Below are 27,810 nucleotides of genomic sequence, written 5' to 3' on the forward strand. Positions count from 1 at the left end.
CTTTTTCCTTGGGGTAAAAGCCCCCCCTTAGATGTACATACATTTTAATTTTTTTGTTTATATTTACTTCTTTGTTGCACAATTGCATATAATTTTGCTCTTCTGTTGGCCCATTGCCCAGCTTGGAGAGAGCTATCTGAACAATCACTAATAATTTCTCTTTGAATGCGCAAGCTGTTTTACAGTTTTCATTTTGTTTGTGCTCTCACAACGACACTGTGAGGCTGGTTATTTACATCCCTATTTTTAATTTTTACAAACAAAGAACAGATGCTGACAGATAGCAAGTTGTCCGAGATCACCCAGTAAGTCTGTAGCTAAGATGTGCTTTGCATTCAAACCCATTCAGAATGTTAGCCCTTCTTGGCTTTGGGTAACAACAATACAGTACCAGTGAAGTTGCTGAGGCAAGGGAAAAGAAGTGAACCATACTTGGGTAATAACAACATTACAGGCTCTGCAGATGCCAGTTGTCAACTCTCTTGTGATGCTGGAGAAACATTTAGTGCATGATAAGGAGTAGCAATGGTGGTTGTTTTTTTAATATTTTAGTGTGATGGGCTTCAGTGCATAACAGCCTGCAAATCTAAATAACAAGGAGAAGGAGAAGCCTGTGTTACGGCAGTAAATTCCATAGATTAAATTATTCATTGTTTAAAGAAGGTACCTCACACACTGAATAATTAAATGTGTGGAATTCACTGGCACAAGTCATTGAGGTGGTCTCTGGCTTATCTTTAAGAGGGCATTAGGCAAAATTCGAGGAGGAGCTATATCTCTATGGCTAACCATCAACCAGTATAGATGGAGGGAGGGAGGGAGAGTGAAAAAACAACAACTTCTGGCTCCCCCTGTGCTGTCATCATCCACTTGTTTGCATTCTGCCTCTGGGCTCTGTGAGGGAGAGAGCAAATGAGTAGCCAAGAAATGCCATGGTCTTCCTCACATTGTCACCTCCCATTGTCCCACGCTCACTCAGGCCTCTGGTACTTTTCTGTGGCTGTATTCTGCACCAGCTTCTTGACCATTAGTAATGGTTTTATTCTCCTTTAGTTTGTTACCCAATGCTTCCCCAATGCTACCATATTATCACTGGCGGAGGAAGAGGAGTGCGGGGGGAGCGCACCACCCCCCGGCAGCACAATCCCAGTAGGGTGCCATTGCGGCTGCCCCCCCACCCATGCTGGGTGCCACGCCCCTGCAGGTGGCGTGCCACGCACCAGGATGTGCGCCAGCCCTGCCCCCGCCTGCTGTCCAACCCCCGGTGCCAGAGCATGAAGCTCCACCACTGCATATTATTGCTGTCTGGAGGGGATATGACACAACAAAATCAAGGGGGGGGAAATAAGCCAGAACATTTGAGGTATAATAAGCCATGAGATTTCAGCAGGAAGTTATGGGGAAAGCACTGATTGGAACTGAAGCCGTGTGACCAAGTCAAAACTTTTATTTGAAATAAATTGAAATACTATTTAATATACATGGCTGAGTCACACATGCAGCCACACATGTGCAGCAGCTTAATGTGTGAACCAACTCTACTGAAAAATGCCACAGAGGGGGATTCAACCAATCGGTATCATCAGCAGAAGCCATGCAAAAGGATTTTCGCTTGTGCAACAATACTTCTCCCTCTCCTACCCCACATGCCCCCAGAATTGGCTCAGCGGGGTGGTTAGGAGAGTCCCTGGAACTGCCCATGAGCGGAGCAGAGGGGATCTTGTTTTGCTTGGCAAGCTGATATGGTTGCCATTGTGAAACGATCAACATAGTTCTAGGTTTGAGGCAGCTTTGAGTGACAGTGGTGTTTGAGTCACACAAGCAAACTGACCCTGGACATTGAATTTTACATGCATCTGGTAGCCATCCTGTGTGTAACTACAGAGTTCTGGTCATAACTCAGTGGTAGAGCACCTGCACAGCATACAGAAGGTTACAGGTTCAATCCCCTGCATCTCCAGGTGAGTTGGGAGAGATGTGTTGAAATTCTGGAGAGCTGTTGCCAAGTCAATGTGGACAATATTGAGCTACATGGACTAATGATCTGTCTTTGTGAGAGGCACGCACGCATATGAATAACTGGAGAGAAGGGCTGCTGGGCTGTGGACAGCTAAGTTACCAGAGCTCCATTTACCTCCATAGGATTTAAGCAACCTAACTCCGAAGAGGATTGAGGCTAAGGATCTCACATGCTGCTCATAGAAACTCTGCCCTGTTTTCTTTGCAGTGTGAAAAATGTCTGTGCTGGAGGGAGGGAGCGCAGTCTTTTATTAGGAAATAACCACTGACACCTGCTTTCTCGAAGACAACAACAATGCTGCTTCTTGTTTGTACATACTGCCATCATTATTCCCCAGCTGGTGCGTTTGATTTATGACTCTTAATATCTTTGAAGTAATGCTTGTGGTAATTGCAGTTACACTATTGATTTTTGACAAAGCCATTTTATTCCATATGAAACCATTGCTTTTGAATCAATGGCTCACGCGCTACTAGTTCAGTTGTAATAATGTGGGCATTCTGGTAACCCGTAGCTTGAGATTTTTTTTGTCAACAACTCTTGTTTATCATGCCGCAGCTTTAAAGGCCTGAAGAAACTGCTAAATATAGGCACTGGATGTTCACCAATTCGTCAGGCACCGTCCCAGCAGCCTCATATATTTTATGCAGAACAAAACATCCTTAATTAAGTAGGCCTTGCTGTGAAAAGTGGGGGGACTGCTTGCTTCCTAGGGAACTTTGCATGAAAGATTATTAAGCTTTCCAAAAAAGAAAAGTGAGACATACATACTGCTTCTTTCTTTCTTTCTTTCTTTCTTTCTTTCTTTCTTTCTTTCTTTCTTTCTTTCATGAAAAAGGCATAGAAAGCACCAAGGGGGAAATCCTCATTATACTAACATAGGGAAATGGTTGGCAAAAGTTTTTAATAGGATATCTTTTCCCAGTAGACACAATGAAGCTAAAAGTAATGTACATTCCACCACAACTCCCAAATCACACTTGCATAAAATTTAAAGGTCTTCGGTAACGTTCTTATTTACTGTGCAGGAGCCTAAATTCTTTACCAGAGATTAGTGGTACTCAGCAAACTTTAAAAGGGGAATAAACAGTGAGTACACAAACCTATGACTCAGCTAGTATGGTAAAGAAAAAGTGTTTCATATGTGTTGTATATACAGTGGTACCTTGGGTTACATACGCTTCAGGTTACAGACTCCGCTAACCCAGAAATAGTGCTTCAGGTTAAGAACTTTGCTTCAGGATGAGAACGGAAAACGTGCTCCTGCGGTGCGGCAGCAGCAGCAGCAGGCCCCATTAGCTAAAGTGGTGCTTCAGGGTAAGAACAGTTTCAGTTTAAGAACTGACCTCTGGAACGAATTAAGTACTTAACCCGAGGTACCACTGTACAATATAACACTGTGACACCAGATGGAGCTGCACAGTCCCTCTTTCCCTACTGGATTTCCCTGTATGAGTTTACAACATGCTTAACTGAATTGCTTCTTTGACATGTCTAGATCCAGCCCTACACTCCTCCAGCCTATGCTCTCCTTCCAGTTTATGACTTGTTAGTGTTAAAATGTTGTAGCATCCCCCATGATTCTTTACATTCTGATGTGACAACCCAGTGTAAACAGCAAGTGAGAGAAAAGCTGGAATGGATAGCTTTGTGAGTGAGTGAGTGAGTGAGTGAGTGGTAGGTAGGTAGGGGGAGGGACTGGTGGGAGGGTTGCATTTGGGGGGGGGAACACATAGGTTAGTTTGCACTTTTGCCCAAGTTTACTTTAGGATTTCTTAACAACAGCCTTAATAATTTCCGGCAGCATAACATTTTTATTATTATTGGACATGGCTTTTCACAACAGTTTTGTAAGGTGAATGCTTCGTTAAATGTTTTTCACTCCTTCATGTCACAGGATATTTGGGCAGCAATGGCAGGAGTTGACCCAAAGCAATTGGATTTCCCAAGAAATGCCAAAAAAATGCAAACTTTAAAAGCATCAGGTTTCCCCTCTTTCTGCCATCTCCTCTTCTCACTACTTTTCCATAACATACACAGTAGAGGTATTTTAAATTACTTTTGTTCATATTTTGTTAGGGCCCATTCTGGATCAAGCCATTCAAGCATTCCCTGCAGCTGTGTTTCTAATATATTGGAGAATCCTAAGCCCTCTTTTTTCTTTCATTTTATCTGAGTTTCCATTTCCTCTTTCCTTGCTTTTTTGTATAGTTCTTTGCCACTGACATTTAAAGAGCAAGGTTTTGGAAGAGCTAAATAAACTTCAACAACATACACATCTTCACTCACCTAAGTCTTCCAAACTAAGGTATATTCAACTTTTCCTCAATCTCAAACTTCTTCTGAATTGTTTTCATGAGTGGCCCAAAATTATTTGAAATTATGTGTTATAAGGTGTTGCTTTCCATTGACTTCCAAATGTCTTCTGAATTTTGAGACAACCCTCCCCAAATCTCCATTCTACATCCTGTTTCCCGAATTACTCTCTTAATTTGTTTCAATTAGTTTATTGGATCCAAAGTTGTTAACATTGTAACTTCCACATAATACCATTACAGTGTTACCTTGGGTTACATACGTTTCAGGTTACAGACGCTTCAGGTTACAGACTCCGCTAACCCAGAAATAGTACCTCGGGTTAAGAACTTTGCTTCAGGATGAGAACAGAAATTGTGCTCTGGTGGCGCGGCGGCAGCAGGAGGCCCCATTGGCTAAAGTGGTACCTCACGTTAAGAACAGTTTCAGGTTAAGAACGGACCTCCGGAACGAATTAAATACTGAACCCGAGGTACCACTGTATTTTAATTTCTTTTGCCTTTAACCTTCCCTGTCTCCCTCTTTATTAACTTTCACGAGGAACTTAAAAACATTCCTATTTTCCCAAGCATTTGATGGCTGAAAGTTTCTGTTCCTGGCATCCTTGAAATTATTTGCTGTGAGAGTATGTGATTGCTTTTATTTCATTTTTATTATGTTGTTTTAAGGCTGATGTGTTTGCTGTCCTAGGCAATGTTGGGAGGGAGAGCAGGATATGGACTTAACAAATAACTAATATGATTTTCTTTCAGTCCTCCTTTCTGAGTTGGTTAATCCTTTGCTTGCTGATTCTTAATTTTATAGCTCTCTATTCTCCCCTTATCTCACTTCTCCTCCTCCCCCAGTAATCTTACTTCCTTTTTTCACTAAATAATTTCTGTCATTAATAACCCCCTCATATAAGCCTTAAAAGTCTTGGAAACTATAATGTTTTCTGGGGTAATTTTTATTAGGGGGAAAAATGCTTTATTTCCTCCTAAAGCCTATTAATTATACAGTGGTACCTCGGCTTACAGACTCTTCAGGTTACAGACTCCGCTAACCCAGAAATAGTGCTTCAGGTTAAGACCTTTGCTTTAGGATGAGAACAGAAATCGTGCGCCGACGGCGCAGCAGCAGCAGGAAGCCCCATTAGCTAAAGTGGTGCTTCAGGTTAAGAACAGTTTCAGGTTAAGAACGGACCTCCGGAACGAATTAAGTACTTAACTTGAGGTACCACTGAATATTCATTCCAGAAAAATCACTGATCCATCCCATAAATTTATATCCTCTCTCAACCATGTGTACTACTAGCCTTGGTCAGCTACCATTCTGATTAGTATCTAACATTTTTTCATACACCACCTTGAGATCTTTTGAAAAAGGGCAGTACAGTCATACCTCGGCTCCCAAACGCCTTGGGAGTCGAACGTTCCAGCTCCTGAACGATCGAAAACCGGAAGTGAGTGTTCCGGTTTTCGAATGTTCTTTTGAAAGCTGAACAACCAGCGGGGCTTCTGATTGGCTGCAGGAGCTTCCCGCAGCCAATCAGAAGCCATTCGTTGGAAGTTGAATGTTTCGGAAGTTGAACCAACTTCTGGAACGGATTCTGTTCAACTTCAGAGGTATATAAATAGAAATAACAACAGCAACATTCTTGATAATTTCTGGTGTTGCCAGAAAAGGGCAAAATCAAGAGTATGTGATCCCTCCTTTTTTTATAATAATTTCTCCAACAATCCTTTAATTGCAAATCCTCCAATACTCCTAAAAAGTAGAGTGAATGTCTCCCCTGCTTTCTACAGGTGGTTACTGGGCCTAAGCCATCCATTTTGTCATTAATGACATTGTTAAAGACATCTCCTATCCATATTTGTTCTGTTTCCAACTCATATAATAGGGTTTTTTTTTGTAAATCCTGTTCCTTTTTTATTTTTTAAAAGGAATTGAGTTTTCCTTAGTGGGGCAAATAGCAGATTGGATGGGACAAATCTAGATCAGAAAAAAAGAATGGTGTGGGGGGGGCAAGGGGGTTACCAACACCTCTCTGCCAGCATAGTGGCCCCAATTCAAGCCCCTTGCTGAGTTTTTTTTAAAAAAGACAATAAACAGACCTCCCTTGTCTCATCAGATTTGGCTAAGCATGCTTAAGATATAGAATGGTGTGAATGTTGTGGAGGTAGGGAGGGGGATGATTAACAAAATCAATCCTCCTGGCAAACTGGGAATATCCCCTCAAGCGGTTTAGGACATTCTACACCTTCCTCAACCTCAGCCCTCCAGATGTTTTGAGACTACAATTCCCATCATCCCTGACCACTGGTCCTGCTAGCTAAGGATCATGGGAGTTGTAGGCCAAAAACATCTGGAGGGCCGAGGTTGAGGAAGCCTGTTCTACACCTTTCCTCAGGAGAGTTTCTTTTTCTTTGAGAAAAATAAGTGGCTCCCGTAAATGGAAACTAAGCTTTAATAATAAAGAAAACCATAACAAAATAACACAGTGAGAGAAACTAAATACAAAAAACTGGAGGCAAGTCTGAGGCGAGAAAACAAGAAGAGGCAGTTGGTCCCTCTTAACTGAAACTTAATGGAACACGTTGAAGGGAGGGGCTGATTCCAGAGCCGAACACACAAGCCCCGCCCACCAGACGCCAAACAGTCTACTGGTCAAATGAGGCCCCGGTGTTTTTCTTACAGTATGAACAGTTCTAACAAATGGGTGGAACGAAGTCTGTTGATGTAACACACACACACACACACACAAAAGGTTTAGCAACGTACAGAAACAAAACACCGAGACCCAAGTCTCTATTACTTGCCCTCAAAGCAAAGTTGCAGGGTATGCATGACATTCAGGAGACTGAGCTGCTTTGAATCCCACCCACCCAAATCGCCACCGCATCCCTCAAGCTTCCATTTCTCAGTGTGCTTTTCTCCATTGGCCAGCAAAGGCCTGATAGTGTTTGAGAGCTAGTGACTCCCCACATACTAAATCAGAAACAGCGAGGGCATCCAGCTATGACCACAGGGAGGCTATTACTTAAACCTGCTCTTTCTATAGAAAGACTTCACCAGCCTCATTGTTTCGGTGATGTTTATTTCTTTGTTATATAGGCCAAACAAGGCCAGTTATCACCGAAAGCATTTTTTCAAAAACCAAACCACACAATAGCAGAATGTAGAAAAGTAGGTGTACAGCTCTTAGAAGCCTATTAAAATTCACTTTATTGAAGTCATAGAATCATAGAATCATAGAGTTGGAAGAGACCACAAGGGCCATCGAGTCCAACCCCCTGCCAAGCAGGAAACCTGCTATTAAAATAATTGCTATTAAAATAATGCATGCACATGATCATGCACAAAACAATCAAAATGCATATAACTTCACAAACTCTTCTAGTTAATATGATTTCTCTTGTGTGGTTCCTTCTTTTACACAGGTAAACCCATACTATTATCCTTTAAGCATACCATGGTTTTTTTCAGGTGATGAGTGTCTTCCCCTGTCCTCCCCCTAATTAAATGAATTTATCTGACTCTATTTTAAAGCCATCCACGGGGGGGGGGGGGGGTCCCATCACTGCCTTTGTGGGAGCAAGTTCCATAGTTTGACTATGCACTGTGTGAAGAAGTGCCATAATTTTTGCTCTATAAGACTCACTTTTTCCCTCCTAAAAAGTAAGGGGAAATGTGTGTGCGTCTTATGGAGTGAATGCAGGCTGCACAGCGATCCCTCTTGTTGTTCTGGCTTCTGAGGTTCAGAAATTTTTTTTCTTGTTTTCCTCCTTCAAAAACTAGGTGCGTCTTATGGTCTGGTGTGTCTTATGGAGCAAAAAATACAGTACTTTCTTTTATCTCCCTGCAATCCTCCAACAATCTGCTTCATTGGATGTCCATGAGTTCTAGCGTTAACGAGAAAGGGAGAAAAAGCATCTCTCTGTCCACTTCCTCTATGCCATGCATGATTTCATGCACCTCTACCATGTGCCCTCTTGCTCACCTTCTCTCTAAGCTACAAAATCCTGCAACCTTTCATTGCAGGGGATTTGAGTGTTTTGCACCACAGCTGCAATCCCATCTATACAGATCCCATGCAAAGGCAGTGGTAGCGGGGGGGGGGAATAAGAGAGGGCTTCTGCACGTTTAATAGTCAGACGAATGTGAACTGATTCCCTCTGCTGATTATATTCCCTCTCCTCCACAACTATCAAAGGAGCAGGCGCCCTGGCCTGTTCTTGTACCTAGCCACCCTGCCCTGTGTCCTTCATTTCTGTTCTTATGCAATAGCTCCATTTAGTTTGATACATGCCTTCTGAAAGCTGTTTGCTGTTTTTATATTTAGGACTTGACTCTGAATGACTTAACATGTCTCATCCATATATACATACATATTTCGATCCGCTCCTTAGAGTTGGAGGCATAGCTAACGGCAGGCGGCTTTCCAGCTCAGTGAGTGCTACCACCGTACTGTAGTTATCACTATGTAGGAGAATCGATATATATTTGCTGATGAGTATCTGATTTTCCACCCAACTAAAATGCCCACGTCGATTTGTTGTGGGTGAGGTGTCAGCCCTGCTGTAAACAGGCTCAAATGTAACACAAGGCCAAAAAAAAAAAAAAGACTCTCCTGCCCAGTCTCCTTTGTTCCCCATAGTCTTAAGTTTCCAGGCTGAAAATGAAGTGCCAGCAGTTTCCATAGAAAAACAAAAACCCTCCATTCTGTATGCTCTTTTTCCAAAATCTCAGAGTTGGCTGCTTTGCAATCCGCTCTCTCCTTCTCACTAGATGGTGCTCTAGGCCTTCAGCACAAGGATGGAGGGGAAAGAAGAAAAAACAGCTACGAAAGCACCAAGAAGCTGGCTGCACTGCAACCGTGATGATATTCTGATTAGCAATTACACTGCTAACCCTCCCAGTTCTACCCATCCAGGTAGCAGTTTGTCCAAACATCAGTTTAAATTAGCGGAAGATTACAGTAAGCATTTATGGCACACCCAGCTGTAAAGGACACATACATTTGCATTTACAGGATCAAAGCCCCCTGTTGTTTCTGTTGGAAAGCTAAATGCAGGTATTTATTCAGGAAGTAACAATTAATCTTCTTGGCAGAAAGAAATTCTTTATACCTGCCGCTTAAAAAATTTATGGTCTCAGCAGGTGACTTTATTAGCTTTAAAACACGGGGTGGGTCCCCCCCCCCTTAGGAGGTTTACTGACTATGCCATCTGATTAAATGCACTGTGCAGAGGGTTGGACTGAATCTTTGTACTGATGGTAAGGCTGCAATCCTACACACACTTATCTGGGAGTAAGGCTCAATAGGACTCCTCTGAGTATGAATCCATAGACTTGCATTGAAGGGGAAAGTTGGTGTGCATTCTAGGGTGTAACTATTGGCCAGCCCTTCCCTTATGTAATGTGTTAAAACGTAAGAGCGTAGGAAGCTGCCTTATACAGAGTCAAACCATTGGTGCATCTAGTATTGCCCACTCTGGCTGCCAGCAGCTCTTCAGAGTTTCAGGCAGGAGATCCTGAGGTCTAAACCTGTGACTTTATGTGAGCAAAGCAGATGCCACTGAGCCTCTAGTGGACAGACAGGCTGTAATCCTATACTTACCTGGGTTAAACTGAGTGGTACTTACATTGGAGTGGACATGAAAAACAGCACTGAAAAATGGATAAACAGTTTTCCCTGTCTTTCCGCTGGAAATACTGGGAAGCATTTCCCACTGCAACTGTGTCTCAAGAGCATGTAGCTTATGTATGTAAAGGCAGCACCATGCAACAGGTTTTTCTTGCCCATGTGCCTGCTTGCTAAGAGAGGTTGAGGAAAAAGCTGCTAGGAGGGCCAGGGCAAGCTAGCACTAGCGCCAGCCAAAATTCTTCTCACATGTTATCTCTGTAAATAAGAATTCTTCCTTCTACAGTGGTACCTCGGGTTACATACGCTTCAGGTTAGAGACTCCGCTAACCCAGAAATACTACCTCAGGTTAAGAACTTTGCTTTAGGATGAGAACAGAAATCGCGTGGCAGCAGCGAGAGGCGCCATTATAGTAAAGTGGTGCTTCAGGTTAAGAACAGTTTCAGTTTAAGAACAGACCTCCGGAACGAATTAAGTACGTAACCAGAGGTACCACTGTACTTCCTTTGCAACAGATGCCACTTCGCACACAACACTCTTTGTGCACACAAATTTCATGCTGGAAAAACATGTCATAATGTGCTATGCTCCCTCAGCCTCTTGTGTCAAGTCCACCTGCATTTCCTCAGCCACCATGAAAAGCTCCCTAGCTCCCAGAGCCCGTTGAGGAAACTGTCCTCATTTCTTGTGCTTTACCGAAAGGATTTATTTCTGTCTTTTTATTTTATTTAGTGAGGGCAGAAGTTCACTTCCCATGGGGAGACTTTCCTTTGTGTTGAAGCAGGGATGCTGGGCCCGGCTTTCCTCTTGACTGACGTACTCACTGCTTTCAGATTTGGATGTTATCCATTTCAGTGGATATCAGACATTCATGTCAGTTTAAATATGGGAGAATTAAGACATTTAGGTGTGACATCCTTAAGATTTAGGATTAGCTACTTGGCTGAGACATTCCGTGATACGCACCAGGGATTTCTCTGTGCCTTGCTTATGGTCTACCGGGGAGTATAAAAACCAAATACTGTAGGGTTTGAAAAAGCAGTAAATGCACTTGAATGCTTAAGCCTGACCAAAGCACTGTTTTATTTAAAGTTACTTGTTATCGTGACTCTGGCTGCAGTCAGGGTCTAGGACATATAATCCAAAGGGGAGGCACCCCAAAGACCAAACAAAACCTGCAGAAGGGCTACAGAAATGCCAGGCAAAGACCTTAACATTAGTTGAGGGGTGAGTTCATGCAGAGGCATGAGGATGGAAGCCACGAGATGGCCAGAGAGACTGCTACTGCTTCCACTAACATATAAGTATGTGTAGTCATGGGAGCTGTAGGAATGAGCAAGTGGGTAAGAGTCCATGCTGCAGGTGAGACACACACCTGAATAAATGTATTTTGCAGAGAAGGAAGGAAGCCCAGCCCAGGATGCACCCAGGGGACTTATGAGGACTCTGTTGACTCTGCATCTTATGCCATTTATTTGCTTTCGGTTTTTAAAAAATTGTAAAGTTCTTTAGGTGCCATGGCTGAACTGTGGCATATAAATACAGTGAATATATAAATAAACATAGAGGGAACTGCTGGTTGATTTTTGGAGCATCAGACTAATGCAGCTACTTTCCTGGAAAGCAAGTGAAAGTATTTCCTTTCTGACTTTAGTGTGCCACACACAGAGAGAGAGAGGGGGGGGAGAGAGGAAGGAAGGAAGGAAGGAAGGAAGGAAGGAAGGAAGGAGAAGAAGAAGAAGAAGAAGAAGAAGAAGAAGAAGAAGACGACGACTATAGATTTGTTCTCAAGCAGCTGGGACAGAGTGTTTTCCCCAATCAGGAAAATGTTTACAACAACAACAACCACTTCAATTTATTTTGTATCAGATAAAATAATGCTTCTTCCAATTTTGAAACTGCATAGAAGCAGGGGGTGGGGGGAGACTTCAAAAAGCCAGGAAGATTAAGCAGGAAGCAAAACAATGATTTAAGTTTTCTGGGTGATACACCAAAAGGCTCAGTCCAATTTATGAACAAGTATGTGGAATGGAATCTCTGAAGAATCCTCCAGATAGTTCACCCAAAGGAGAAGCTGCCAGGAAGTGAAATGGTGCCTCCTTGCTAGGTAAGTAGCATTTGAACAGGGTCCCCTTGTGGCAGCAACAACATCAATGGATCACCACCCTGCTGGTCAGGAAATGCCCCTTTACCAGGGAACAAGGTGAACTCAGGTATGACTGAGATGCAAACACGATAGAATAACACTGAAAATGGAGTAGTCAGATTAATAATAAGCTCAAGTTGTTAATTAGGAAAGAAAACACTTTCCATTGCTGCAGGAAGGCGTGAAGTGTTGAAGGCAAATTAGAGTGCCAGCCACTTGGGGTGGGGGTGGGGTGGGGAAGCTCATTAAAACAAAAGGATACAATTTCCTTTTTGTTCTGGAAAGGAGAATGTGGGCTGCATCTGATAACAGAGGTAGGGAGGAGGCTGACTCTCAGCAGAAAAACACAACCCTTCGCATCCTTCAGGAGGGCTGCTGAGTATTGAAGAAGAATCAAACAAACCTCTGCAAAGGTTTATTATAAATACATTAATTGGCTTATACGCCTCTCAGGTTAGCATCATGCAATCACAGCTTATTGCAGAACAACACTCCATTGAGGTATTTTTAATAGTTTGCTTAATGCGTCTCTCTATTCTAGATCCTACACTGGGGTTTCCCTTACCCTTTTTATTGCAAGGTTAGGCATGTTCCTTGGGGAATGCACGGACCACCACGAAATTCCTAGGGATCAACATGTTTGAAAGGTTCTCTGTAAACATCGATCACAAAATTCTGGCAGTGACTGGCCAATTACAGAGCCAGGGTGAGTGCAGTGGATAGCGGAAACAACCCTTACTCGTCAATGAATTTCGCTGTAGGGAACTTGGGTCAGTCACAACCCACCAGACAGACCCGACTTCACTGAGTTCTGTTGATGATGAATTGGGGGAGAACTCACTGGGAAAGCAGAGATGCACAAATGAACTAAACAAATAAGTATGTTTAGTGTAAGAGCCACAATTCGGTTGAACTACACTTGGCGAGTGTCAGCGCAGACAGACAAGCCCTGGGGGGGGGGCGCAACCAATGGTGATGCAAAAATCAGGTGCCATTAATTGGTCGATCTTTTTCCATGTCCATTCTACAGTGTAGCTCAAATGTTGGGAATCTTTGGCTCTACAGATGTTGCAGGTCTATTTTTTTATTATTATTTAACTTTATTTACACCCCCTTACATCCGAGGATCACAGGGCAATTAGCAATATAAAAACACAAAAATACATAGTAACAAACAAAAACAATACCACCCCCTCCTGCCACAAACACAGTTTAAACAGCCATGGATTTTTTTAATTGGCTGAAGGCCTGGGAGAAGAGGAATGGTTTTGCCGGGTGACTGAATATATTTAATGAAGATGTCAGGCGAGCCTCCCTGGGGAGAGCATTCCACAAACGGGGAGCCACCAAAGAAAAGGCCCAGTCTCGTGTTGCCACCCTCTGGACCTTTCGTAGAGAAGGCACACAGAGAAGGGCCTCAGATGATGATTGCAAGGTCCTGGTTGGTTCACTTCCCATCACCCCAAGCAAGCATGGCCAATAACCAGGGGTGATGGGAGTTGTAGTTCAAGATAGCAACATTAGGAGAGCCAAGGATTCCTCACACTGGGCCTAGCTGCAGGACTGCCTCAGTATTCCATCCTCAGGATGGTACTATCCTTCCCTCCACCCTACCCCTAGGTAGAAACGCCAGCACTTTAACTGGATGGCCGGGGCCTAAGTACCTTAGATTTTACACTCATGGGTCATATCTGAATGTTACATGTTGTGTGTACATCTGGGACACTGGTGGTGGGGCTGAGTTATTGACCCAATCTAGGAGATGTATAATCTGATCCAGCCTTGTAAACGTAGTTTAATATCACTTTGAAGATAAGCCCGGAGGAGGAATCTTAAATCCATGAATATGCTTCTTATCGCACCATATCTTCTTGTGTAAAGAATGAGATAGACACAGAGGGAAGTTAGCATGGCTTGGGAAGGGCTTGCTTATCCCCCCCCCCCCCCGGCAAACAATGGCTTCTATAGGAGCAAGGTGGCAAACTCTAAAGATAATCCAAGAGGATATTGAAGACTGGATGCTGCAGAAGGAGAGGTGCCTTTCAACTCTACTCTGTATGCCATTAGAACAGAAACTTGCCCCACTGGGAGTTAAGCTTGAAGGGAAAATGGAAAACATTTGAGAGGGGGAAAAGGGCCCCTGAATCAGTACAATGAAAGAATCAGTACCTTAAAAAGCCCAGCTTGATAGCTCAAAGGCTCAAAGGGGAATTTGAATGAAGGGCAATCTAGTCCTTTGCTAAGAAATAGAAACCCCTGAAAACAGTAAAAAGGAGTTTTAATAGATATTCCTAGGACTAATGGAAAATGCTGAGAGGGATTCTCCTGGAGTTTTGGAGACAAATCTTGAGATCAAATCTGAATCTTCCCTTGAAACTGCTAGAGCACTTCACCATCCCACTGGGGCAGCTGCAGTGAGCGAAAAGTCTCACTTTATGGCTTCCAAAGCTGTGAAATTTAAATTACTTAACTATAAATTGCTTCAGAAATACTGCCTGATGGCTTATCTTGCAGCCCAAGGAAGTGGAGATATGGGGAAGAAGATGGAAGTGATGGATTTATGCACAGACCTGTTGTTACCTGCAAATGCTGTATCCTTTCAGGCACTCAAAGACAGAAAATTGGGTATTAGATTACTGTTTATTAGAGGACTGCTTCCTGAGATATTCATTTCAGTCAAGTGCCCTATTTTACAAAGAACAGTTCTCTATTTGAAGGGCTTTGTGCTCCAAATCTGGTTTAAAGGACCATAAGAAGGGATAGAAAGAGGAGTCTTGAATTTACCTATCAACAGCATCTGGTTAGCAGACTGAACAGATCACCTGGGCACAGTTTTCCCAGATGGATTGTATTTCTGTTTAAATTAACTGTTACTATTCCTAAATTAGCATCTATACATATCAATTTGCACACTTTCATTTTATGCAAATCAGTGTTCTTTTTATTTAACATCTAATACAACCACTGGAAAAGATCATCCTTGGATTTAGAGTGTGTGGCTGTAAATCTGCTGATAGCACACAGCTTTATTTATTTATCATTTTCATCTAACACAGTAATGGGAACATCTGTCCTGTATGCCTATTTAAACCTGCCAGGCTACTGAATTTCACCTGTGAGGCCATTTTCGACACACCAGACACACCTGCCAGTCACCTGATCTGAGCACTATGTGTGGCTGCTTGCTTTTTAATGGTAAAAGAGAGCAGAAGAGGTTTATGATCTTAGCACTGTGGTCCCACAGTGCTAAGATCAGTGATAAGCCTTGGCCTGCTAGCTGCTACCTTTTAAAGGACAGGCAGAAGCTTATCTCTAGACTTATCACTGTGGGGCTGCAGGAGATAAGCTTGTTCCTTCTCCTAGAGGTTTGAACTTGATATCATATGATGCCAGGTGATTATTAGATGTGTGCCCTACCCACATTGAGAAGCATATAGCCATTAGGAAACCATAAAATAGATAAATGATTACAAATCCAGTGGTGCTCAATCACTCCATTATAACTTCATCTCTCCTCACTGAATGTTCTCTTTATGTAACAGCAGTTATACATCAATTGGGAGGGGCTACAGCTGACTAATAAATAAGGGCTTCTAGGCAGGTTTCAGTACCTGGCATCTCCATTTAAATGGCCAGGCAGTAAGTGACAGTGTCCCTGCCTGATGAGACCCTAGAAAACCGTTTCCACAGTAGGCATCATTCAATTAGGTCAGCAATGGGGAACCTGCTGCCCTCCAGGTAATCTTGGACTCCAGCTCCCATCAGCCTCAGCCATGATATTCCATGGTCAGGCATGACAGCCGCAGAAGTCCAGCAATATTTGGAGTCCCATGGGTTCCTGATCCCTAGGCTAGATCATTAAGGAGCCTGATCTGATGCTAGGCAGTTTTCTATCTTCAAAATAACATGCATGAGTTATTTGGAAGAGTGGGATCTGCTTTCTTTTTCTTCTTAGGTGCACTGAAAGTTCAGCCACTGGGATTCTGAAAAAGCTTTTTAAATTGTGCACCACATTCTCAAAGCATTGTTCACTGTCTGAATAGAGGCTGGAGTCTTAACGTTCATTTCCTATCAGCATGGAACAATCCACAACATCCGTCATCCTCAGAAGTGACCAGAGCAAACCTGAATCAAGTTGGGAGGCACAGGAGACGCCACAGGCATGGGTTTAGTGAAATATTTCCATCTGTACTCCTGTGAAATATATCTTATATATTGTCTGGTGCTGTATAAATAAAGCACCACCAACAAACACCTAATCAGAGATTAATACAGACCTGCCATAACACAGCATGTTAAATTAGACCATTTGAGAATAGTGTAGCATTTCATTCATACTTAGGGGGGAAAGTTATGACAAGCAGCTAAAACTATGTTAAATTGCCTGAGCTGAAGAATTACACAACAGTGCATTCCTTATGAAAAGTTGTGACAGGTGTAACTGCTTCCCTTCTTTTCTCCCAAAGGCAGCACAGTGTGTCCTATTCCAGTGTCATGACTGATCAAATATATGGAGTGCATTGATTTTATTTATACAGCAGAGTCCACAACCCTGGGACTTTAAAATGCCAGCCGTCATGTTCCGAAAGGGCAGGAACTTTTTTTAGAAGAGCTTTCTGCTGTTATTAATTGGAATTTCCATTTAGAGGGCAGGAATTCCGGGGGGGGGGGGATGTGCAAATTAATCTATCCAAATGGCTTCACAGGGGTGGACAAAGACAATTTTAAAAAATTGAGATGACCTAACACAGGGTGATGGGGATAAAAAGATATATGGCTCTGAGTTTTTTTGGCGGGGCAGGGGGAAGAGACCAGAACAAAACACTCAATAACAAACCAGGGGCATGATTCAGCAAGTGTTTTCAAATCCCATGAATTTAAAAGGAGAGGTTTAAATATGTGTTTAATCAAAATCAATGGGAGCTAAAGGTGTATGACTCTCTACATGTGGCTGAATTGTGCTCCCAGTTATTACATTAAAGCTGCAATCCTATACCTACTTGCGTGGGAATAAGCCTCATTGGACAAACCCATGGAGAGCATAATTGTGCCTTGAGGTTACCAACACATAGGTAACTATGGGCAGGCTAACACTTTAGAAGAAATAGCCTTACTTGGTCTCAGCCTCTGGGATATCTTTTGCCGCCAGGGGACACTAGTTGAGGATTCCTAGTGTGCACAAGTCCCACATGTCTTGCTTTTGGGTTTCCCAGAGGCATTTGGGATGCTGAAAGCTAGGCTAGATGAGCTTTCGGTCTGTTCCAGCAGGGCTCTTCTTGTGCCCTTATCTTCCCATAAAGTTAGTGGCAAACGAAGAACATTTAACCCTTTCCCCCCAGGAAATATTCATCACCTTGCAGCTTTATCTTACCCCCTCCCCCATAAAATATTTCTCTTCAGTACAGATGATTGAATTTTGTGATGGGATTTTGCCACCGCTTAACCTTGTTCGGGGCGCTCCAGGCTTGAGAGCATCGATCATGAATGCTAAGTTGCCTAGATGTTACACTCTCTTTCAGGACAATGGCAAAGTTACACAGGAGTCAGGAGGAGAGATGATACGATGCCAAGGAAGATTATTTGCTTGGGGCCCACGTGGTGAATGTTAAGAAGTGTGCGAACCAGTTGGCTCACTGTGGGGATTGCCGGCAGAAAGTGAGAAAGCAAAACAGCACCAAAGAATACTAAGTGCCTCTGTGTTAAACTGGCACGTCAGCTGTAGTTTTCATTTTTGCGGATTTACAAGGCGAAGATCATAAGCGCATTTCACATAGCTCAATGGTTTCACTGAAGGAAGAGTCCGTGTTAGGTAATAAAAGGCAGCTAGATCTTAAAGGGGGGGAGCAAGCAGTATGAAGTAAGGAAGCTTTTGTTTCACTCCTGCTTCTCTGAGTAGCAGCAGTACATTCACGGCAGCCTCTCTGAGGTCAGTATCCTTCCAAGAGGAGGGCACTGCCTTGTTATGTATACTTAGCATGCTGCCTTGCAGCTTGTGTGAGAGGACGGGGCAAGAGGGCCTTGGTCCTGAGGGCACAGAGGTGGAGGAGCTGACTCAAGAGTTCAGCAGCAATGAGCAGGAACAGCAGCCATAACTGGACATTTTTGTGCCCAGTAGTAAGGAAGTGGGGAGAAACATGTGTCTGGAATATAAATTCTAGGTATTCTTTGGAACTGCAACACCAATTTGGCATTTTAGTGGCGGGGTTCCAAGAATCAAGTTAATGAGAGGGCAGAGAGAGACTTGGGGTGGGGGTGGGGAAGCAGGGGAGATAAATTAAGATGGCGAGCAAGTGGAAAATGTGGACTATTCCATAGTACCTGCAAAAATACATAGGCTGTTTGCACACACCTGGTGCTTGTCTTGCCCTACTGCTGGGAATTTCCTGTGAGCCCTTTTATATTCCCAGAGCTGCTGATTCACACACCGATCGAGTGTTTTCAGCGCAAATTAAACTTTTTCAGACAACATGGATTAGACCAGGGCCAGCCCTATCATGAGGCCGAGTGAGGAGGTTGCCTCAGGAGGCAGATGCTGAGAGGTGGGAAGTGGACCTGCACCCCCTAAGCTAGCCTGCCTGCCGCACTCGGGTGTAAAGGAAGGTACCGTTCCTTCACCAATGCAGAAGTAGGATTCAACTGTCTGTTTGATCAGCTTTTGGACCTGCAATGAGAGATGTGTCACCCTACGTTTCACATCAAGGAGCAAAATGTATTGAGCCAGCCCTGGACATGTTATCTCACTCTTGTGACTAGTTCAGTATGCCAAGAATAGAGGGCAGCCTGTATTTGAAAGTCTGTGGACTGGCATGCAGACAAAAGAAAATATTTCTTCGCAAAGTGCATTGTTAAACTATGGAACTCTAGGATACACTGGACCTGTGGGAGCAGACATTAAATGGTTGTGTGAATCAGCATTGCCTCCTTTAAACTGTGTTATGCACCAGTTCCCCCTCCCCACTTACAACATTTTAATGTGAAGGGCTGCTGATGGTAAGAACCAACAGGCAAATTTGAAGCTAATATTTGTTGCTTAATATATTCAATCACAGCCACCTGAAACAGACACTAGATTTTCTTCACTGTTCTATCCACCAGTAGAAATGATGGCACGTTTATATGTTTCTCCAGCTGCTTCTGTTTCCTGAAAGACTGAAATAGTTTTCTCACATCGACAATCAATTTTAATAGCTTCTCCCCAGTGCTGTTATCTATGACTGCAATTTCAGACACACATACTATCAGGCCAAGGATTGGTGAGAAAGTAGGAATCCTAATACTCAGAAACTTGAGGGAAGGGAAAGTGTTACCAATCCATATCACTGTCTCGTCACTAAGGGGAGGCTTCTGGGAAGGCACCCCATGGTGAAAACTCACATGAAGACTGTTCTTGCAGCTGGGTTTTAACATGTGCCTGTTTGCTGGCAAAGTGTAGCATTTATATACTCTTAGCATTTATATACTCTGAAGCAGTGTTTCCCAACCTTTTTTGGGTAAAGGCACACTTGTTTCATGAAAAAAATCTCGAGGCACACCACCATTACGGCCCTGTGACGTCAGCGCGCAGCGTCACGCCGGGAGGGACATGAATTGCTAGCAAATTACATAATCACCTCCTTGAGGGCTGGCTCATCTTCTCCGAAGGCAGAACCCCATTAATTAACAGCACAGACTCACACCATAGCCAAGACGAGGGGGGAAAACCTCAGTCATGCACAGTCATGCACATGTGGGGGCTAAATGAGGACGAAGACCGGGCAGAGAGCAGGGTTCAAATCACCCCACCTGGCCAGGACAATCCATGGGTGCTCCCTTGAGCCACTCGCCTGACCCACCTCGCAGGGCTGTTGTTGCGAGGATAACACGGGGAGAACCACGCACGCCCCTGGGAGCTCCTTGGAGGAGAAAGCGGGTGATGAATGCAATGCACGAAATATATGAGAGGCGACCAGGTTTTGCAGGTGAGGGGCCCCCGCCAGCCTCCGCTTCCAACACCCGGCGCAACGACGCCGAAGTTTCCCCCCGGGCTCGGCTCGGGGAGCAGCGCTGCTCCCCCCCCGGCTCCCCTTCACCCTCCCGGCTCTCTCTGCCGCCCACTGGGGACCCCCCTCACCTGCCAAGTCCGGAGCGCCAGTGGAAGTTGCATGCATGCATGCAGGGCGCCGCGTTGCCATTGCATTGCACTGCACTCCATGCAACGCCTGCACGCATGCATTGCCTTGCACGCCCGCCAAGGGGTCTCCCCGCGGTCCGATGCGTCCCCTCTGGCGCGGATGCAGCATTGCAAAAATTAAAAACCCCCGACGCAGCCCTACCTGGGGGGCAGCCTCCGCCTCCGCCGCTCCGCCTCCACGGGGATCCCCGGGCTCCATCCTGCCGCCCGATCTCCGCGGGGGCGCAGGCAGGCTGCGCGGGGTCTGCGCGGAAGAGCCCCTGCCCGCCCGGCCGCCGCCGCGCTCATTCCATGGCCGGGAGAAGAGCGCTTCAAACAAAATGCCCGGCCCGCCAGGAAACGTAGTTCGCGCACCCCGCGCGGGCGCAGAGCCCAAGGGCGAGGGGACTACGGATCCCGGCAGCCCCCGCGCCGGGGACGGAGGGGGAGAGACCGGGTGCAGGGATGGAGGGACGGGTGGGCGAGCGAGTGAGTGAGTGGCAGTCGCCAAGCCTTGGCCGAGAGCCAGGAAGGGCCTCCCCGGAGGAGGAGGAGGAGGAGGGAGGCGCAGAGCGGGAGGGAGGGAGGGAACCCCAGGGGTCATCTAGTGACGGCGCCCCAATCGAAAATTTGACTTTTTTTAAAAAAAAATCTTTCGAATTTTTTAATTTTTCCCGCGGCACACCAGGCAACATCTCGCGGCACACTAGTGTGCCGCGGAACAGTGGTTGGGAAACACTGCTCTGAAGCAGCATTTATATACTCTTAGAATTGTAGAGTTGTGTCGCTTTTGTTTCACATAACAAGCCAAGCTTACTTTATTCCTTTTGTGTGGGAACTTCTTGTGGGCATAGGGTAAGGATAAACACATATTCATAAATATTCTGAATAGCACATTATAACTCTTGTAAAAGATCCCAAACCTCTTTGTAGTGTGCTTGCACACTCAGCCTCCGAAGTCTCAAAGCACTTCAAACCAGTTGTTAACACTTTCCCCAAGTCTAAATTTAGAAGTGAGAATAAGGTGGCGGCTGTTGCCTGTGAGACACTAAAAAGATATGTAAGCTTTATCATTGACACGTAGTCCACCTGTGAGGTAAACAGGAGTGTTTCATAGCTTTCAAAACATTGCCTGGAAGACAATTACCCCATGTGAATAAGAAGTGCACTTCACTGTTAACGGTACACGCAGGAGAATGGCAATATGGAACCTTGCTAGGAATATATATATACAAAAATAATAGTAAAAGGGTACATGAGCCCGTTGTATAAACCTCAATAGCATATTGATAAAGAGATTCCATTGCAAGTTATCTGGGCAGTTTAACCAATAAAATTTATCTGCAGCAATCTCCAGATGTTGCTGGGTGACAGCTCCCATCACCCTTGACCTTTGGCTGATGGGAGCTGGAAGTCCAGCAACACCTGGAAGGCCATAGGTTCCCCAAGTGTTCCATACCATCAAATGTATCTTCCTACTAAATAACTTCCCAGAAGTCCACAGCTACCTCAGCTTTTAACCTCTTGATTTCTGTCCTTGGAACTGTTTTGCTTGGGCTGAAGCTTCCAGATTTCAGAAGGGTTTGAGTGACTTTTTTATCTGGACAGCTATATGATGCTCTTCTGCCCCCAAAGCAGCCTCTCAAATGGCCTCTGAAAGCAGCATGCAGTAGATGCTAAAAATATCATATATTAACGTGTGCACATCTGCATCCAGAAATGTTGCAGGTTTTTTGTTTTACTGATCCTGCTGCTCGGTTTTAACAGCGGCCTGAAACATAGAGTAAAGCAGGTAATGCTCTCCTGGTCACAATAGGAAATCCTTCCCCTTCTTCCTTTCTGGATGTCAAGCTGCTGTGCCAAAACCACAGAAAAGATTGCCACTTTACAAGTTTGCAATCCTAAATACTGCACACTCCATCCCATTCATTATACCTTAGCATCTTTAGTTTCCCCCTATTTATGTATTTTGAAGGTTATCATCATTGAATTAATTCATCTCCATGACCCTTGCCTTTGCAAGTGGGTGAGGGGCTTTGAGCTTTTGCTGATTGCATATTTAATTCATATGCTGAATTACCCATGCAAGTCTTATTTTTATACATAATCATTGTACAGTAAATGTGGCGGGGACGACTGTGAGCTGCTCAACCATTATTTGAGAGATGCTATTTTGGTTATTGGCCTTTAGATAAACTGCATCAGCACAAAATGGGCCACTGTAATTTCATGTCTGAGATGCTCTGATTTGGATGTATTGAACTATTTATATTTGCTGCATCCCTACTGTGTTATTTCATTAATCACATAACAAGCCTTCCATTTCTCTACAGAACACACTAACTCTAATTATCTCTCTACTGCACAGATGTTTCCTCATTTAGATGTTTGCTGCATAGCCATTTGTCACTCTGGTTTCCACATATATTTCAGTTTGCATTATATCACTCTAATGCCTTTTCTGCATCTGAGCCCTCAGGGGTTAATATGTCCCCTCTGGGTAGCAAGTAGACATATGTGGCCCAGATAGGTGCCTCTATAAAATGGATGGCTTTGTCCATATGGGGACTGTTTGGAAAAGATCTATTGCCTTTGGTTGCAATTCTGCACAGACGTGTGCTGATTGTATCTCAGTGACTCAAATGGGATCTAAGCTGCCTAAATGGATGCAGGATCTCAAGCTTTGGCAAGAGTGATTACCCTGAAAAGGGCAGCATGAAGTAAACGTTGCTTGCTTTACAAAGATCAAAACAGGCTATTAATTAGAATAATGCTTGCTCTACTTAATGGTATATATATATATATATGCAATGCCCTGCCCCCGTAACAATAAAAACAAGGATTTAAAGGGATGATCCAGCATTTTGATCCAGCAATAGGAATGATAAAATGTTGAACTAACCAATTGTGTTTAACTTGTGTGGTTTTACTTTTTAAGATTATATATTTCAATTTTGCAATTAAAGGATCCCCTTTGTCCTCTTCCAAAATGCAGATTAACATATTACAATATGACGAGTACCTATATGCAGTCCAAGCCTATGCATGTCTACTCAAAAGCAAGTGCCACTTAAGTTCCACAGTGCTGTCTCTCAAGCAAGCAAGCATGCATAAGATTGAATCCTAAGCATGCTTACTAGGGCGTTAGCACCGCTGAACACAATTAAAGATTTCCTTTTTTAATATTGACCTGTCAGGTTGTGATTCTAAGCACATCATAAGAAATGTAACCATCACTGAACTCAGTAGGACTCCTTTTCAGGGAGCATTCTTAGTATCACATTGCATATTGGTTAAGTTTTAACCTCAGGTGGCAAAATGGGATGGGCTGCCCCTGTGATGAATACCCAACACTTGGACTTTGGTTGTGCTCTAACTAGGCAGTCACCTTCTGTTGATAGGACCTTGATTGCCTTTGTTCCTTATGAAGAGAGACCCAGACATAGAGCAGGATTAGGCAGTCAGAGTTTATCGAATGTTTGGTCTTCCTTGGCACCTTTCATCCAGCAGGTACAGGGTTGCGTGTCCAAGACACATGCTTTTTGTATGTTGCTCGAAGGCAAAGTCTATCATTGCAAAAGCCCTGCAGCCAAAATAGTGTGTCTGCCTTTCCAAAACATATCATACCAAGTTCCAAAGCATTTTCCATTTCTCGTTATCCCTTACTCTGTCAAAAAATAAAGATGAGTTCTGCAGAATCACATGCCAGGAGCAAAAGCAGAGCAGGCAGGGCATGTGCTTCAGGGAGCCCTCCCCCTGTATTCTTTTCCAAGAAAGAGCAGCAATATGTGCTGTAGGACCACCAGCAGCAGTGATGTAGTGAGATAGGTTCAACACAAACTCTTTAGCCACAGCAGTACCCAGCCTTTGGTAACATGCTGTGACATTACCTACAAGGTGCTTTGAAGATACAATTGATGGCATCTATCCTGACCTAAGCGGACGCAGGTGGCACTGTGGTCTAAACCACAGAGCCTAGGACCTGCCGATCAGAAGGTCGGCGGTTCGAAGTCCCGCAACGGGGTGAGCTCCTGTTGCTTGGTCCCTGCTCCTGCCAACCTAGCAGTTTGAAAGCACGTCAAAGTGCAAGTAGACAAATAGGCACCACTCCGGCAGGAAGGTAAATGGCATTTCCTTGTGCTGCTCTGGTTTGCCAGAAGTGGCTTAGTCATGCTGGCCACATGACCCCGAAGCTGTATGCCAGCTCCCTCGGCCAGTAAAGCGAGATGAGCGCTGCAACACCCAGAGTCATCTGCAACTGGACCTAATGGTCAGGGGTCCCTTTACCTTATCCTGACCTAAGAACCCACATTTAGTGCAGTACCTATAGCGGGGGGGGGGTCCAGACAATAGGGTCCTATTTGATCAATGGGCATCAGTTTTGGGCGCCTGATGATTTTGACAAAGGTGCTTGGACAGGTTTCGCTGACCGGTTGTGTGCTGGGGCCTTGCTTGTCTTGGCCTATTCCATTAAAGAGGGATGTGATGTCTGGGTCTAAGGAACTGTTAACTCCTCATTGTGAGAGCAAATCATAGCAGCCAACTCCTAGGGGCCAAGAGCCCTTCAGCCCCCCCCCCCAAAAAAATAATTGAGGGGACCACCCTCAGATGAATCTGCTGCTCAGTTCTGCATTAACAGGAGTTTCCAAACACTTGTCAAAAGCAGTCCCACATACACAATGTGTTGCAGTTCTACAATTCTATGAATCTATTAAGATCTAGTTGAGATTCCTGCATTTCAGGGAGTTGGACTAGATGACCCTCAGGGTTCCTTCCAACACTACAATTCTGTGGTTCAGTAATCAAACCAAAAGGTTACCAGACCATAAGAAATTACCACTCAGTGGTCTCATGTTAACTAGTGGTGATAAAATTGAACCCTACAAAGTCTCACCCTGTAGATCCTACTGCATTGTTTGGTGCTCTCTGAACACCATTTTCTGGAGTCAATTGTGCAAAGAAGACTGGGAACTATTGCAAAGCATTGCTTCCCAGACCCAGCTGAGGGAGCCGCTCCAGAAGGATACTATGCTCAACTGTATAAAAAGGTGCTCAGGGTGAGGGATCTAGGAGAATCAACAGGATCACACCCTCCCACCCACCTTTCTCCCAAGGAAGGTCATCATACAAGGTGGAAAAGGCAATCCCGCTGCCAAACTCAGGCTGAAATGGATCCAGAAAATTAGCATTTTCCAAGTGTCTAGTTCTGGTCCCAAAAGGACCACCCTGCCTGACTATAAAAACCACGACGATATATACGGTAAATACCCCCCACCCGTTTCAAGACAGCGAAAACGCGTTGTCTTGTGTCTCTCCCCTCCAGTTGCGGAACAGTAAGAGTTGACACAAGGCTTCTTTAGACTCCGGTGGCGTGGATGAAAGTAGGAAGATCCCTGAGTATGGAGCATATGCTCTCGGCTCTGAGCTTTCCATCTTCACACGACCACCACCCTTTAAAAATAAAAACCAGGGTGGCCCTCAGAGAGATTCCAAGGGGAAGAAGTACCAGCAGGAATATCCTCTACTTCTCTCCCCTCACCCGCTTTGGTGGTGCTGCTGCCGCCAAAGGCTCAGCGCCTGACTTCTTCCAATACAATACCCAGCCGCTGCACAGCAACTTCTCCCTTCGGCTGTGTTTGGCTAGCGGGCTGGCTGCAAACAGCAACCTTTTCCCATCTTCTGCTTCGCGGTGGTGTGACTAAATCTCCACTCCAACCCCGATTCCGCCCCCGCCCCTGCCCCCGCTCCCTCTCCTCCCCCCCCCCCGCGCAACCCACCCCCTTTCCAGGTCTCTGGAGTTTTCAGCACGTGAACCTATTCACTGCCTGATGTTTCACAGAGAGAGAAAGAGAGACCCTGCAGTGCAAAGCGAGAACAAGGGCAGCAATCCTTGCAGCTACTCGGAAAGAGGGAGGGAGGGAGGGAGAGAGACTCACCGGCTCCCACCCCACCCCCCTGCGCCGCATCAGCCCTGAGGGGATCCCTCCCCCTCTTCTCCGACACGCGAGCACCACCGTAAGCGCCCAGTGAAGCCGCCTGCCGCCGAGAAGACTCGCTCCTGGCTGGATCCTTCTCTCCGCCCCCGCCCCCACCAGTCATCCCGCCGCGCACCCAGCGCCTGCCCGCCCGCCAGGACAGCCGAGTGTTTCCAGAAGCCGCCCGGCTCGGGAAGAAGGAAAGTGGAAGAGTTCGGGACTCTCCCGCGTCCGCGCACCCCTTTCTTTCCTTCCCCAACACCACCACCCCCTCCGTCGTCCCGCTGCTGCTTCGGGAGGAAAGCGATGCTGAAAGGGGAGAAAGAAGGAAAGCAGCGGCAGAAAGACCGGGAGCTTTGGCATAAATAAACAAGAATAGTAATAGAAGGATCGGCGGCTTTGTGGAGGGGGGGCAACCCCATCACGCCCTGCAGCGCTTCTCCGGAGACAGAAGAAGGAGCGCAGGAAAAAGAACGGAGAGTTTGGCGCAGGTCGGTGGTCCCCGCTCCGGGGGCGCCTCTCCCACAGCATCCCGCCGCCGGTCTCCGCCTTTCCCCGCGGGAGGTCGGTCAGTGGCCTCTTCTCCTCCTCCTCCTCCTCCTCTCCGCACAGGAGCCAGGCGGGAAGAAGCGGGGCCTCGCCGCCTCCGAGGCAGCCGGGCGACCGTCCTGCGATCTCCCCCAAGGTGTCGGCGCCAAGGCGGGCGGTCCCGTCGGCTCCTCCGCTCCAGGTGCGCAGCGCCGAGCTCCCGTGTGCCAGGAAGCCCGGCGTCCCTCCGTGCGCCCTGCCGCCCGCTCCATGGCGAGGGAAGCGCAGGCTGAATCTCTCCGCAGGAGGAGGAGGCGGCGCCGGCAAGAGCAGCCTCGGCGGCGGCTCCGCGATGCCCCGCTGCCGCTGCCACTGCTGTGAGGGCTGCAGCGGCGGCGGCGGCGGGGGCTCCCCGGGCCATGGCGAGGCGGAGGGCGGCCGCGGCCGGGGCCCCAGCATGAAGTCGCTGCTGCTGAGCCGCTTCTTGCTGCTGCTGCCCTGGATGCTGCTGGTGATCGTCATGCTGGACACGGGGGGCAGCCACCGGGCGCCCCGTCCGCCGCCCGCCTCCTCGCGGCAGCCCCTGCCCCAGCCGCAGCATCCGGGGGCGCCGCGGCGCCGGGAGGCCGAGCTGCCCGTCATCTACACCATCACGCCGACCTACAGCCGCCCGGTGCAGAAAGCCGAGCTGACGCGCCTGGCCAACACGTTCCGCCAGGTGGCGCGCCTGCACTGGGTCCTGGTGGAAGACTCCGCCGTGGGCACCGAGCTGGTCAGCCGCTTCGTGGCGGGGCTCCTGCGCAGCGGGGGCCCGCCCTGCACCCACCTGCACGCCCTCACGCCCAGGAGGTTCAAGCGGCCCGGGCAACCGCGAGCCACCGAGCAGCGCAACGCCGGCCTGGCTTGGGTCCGCCAGAGGCACCAGCGCCTGCCCGCCCCGCAGCCGGGCGTCGTCTTCTTCGCCGACGACGACAACACCTACAGTCTGGAGCTCTTCCAGGAGGTAGTGGGCGCGCGGGAGTCCGGCCAGCCCAGCGGGGAGGGAGGGAGGG

The 27,810-nt window shown here is 46.1% G+C and overlaps 1 protein-coding gene across 2 annotated transcripts in view; it reads left to right on the plus strand.

Annotated features, from left to right (window-relative positions):
* The first annotated feature begins 2,245 nt into the window (after positions 1–2,245).
* Positions 2,246–27,810, plus strand: part of B3GAT2 (beta-1,3-glucuronyltransferase 2) — a 52,240-nt gene continuing 26,675 nt past the window's right edge. Inside the window, exon 1 of one of the 2 annotated variants that reach the window (XM_082218371.1) lies at positions 2,246–2,360. Coding sequence is in view for 1 of the 2 variants with exons in the window: in XM_082218370.1 (XP_082074496.1) it covers positions 27,111–27,761 (651 nt within the window). In the remaining variant the exon portion in view is untranslated. Of the gene's footprint in view, positions 2,361–26,042; positions 27,762–27,810 lie in introns of those variants that run through there. The other variant, XM_082218370.1, reaches the window with a different exon arrangement.

The sequence above is a fragment of the Podarcis vaucheri genome (genome assembly GCF_965113315.1).
Source record: "Podarcis vaucheri genome assembly, chromosome: 3".
In the NCBI taxonomy this organism is placed as follows: Eukaryota; Metazoa; Chordata; class Lepidosauria; order Squamata; family Lacertidae; genus Podarcis; species Podarcis vaucheri.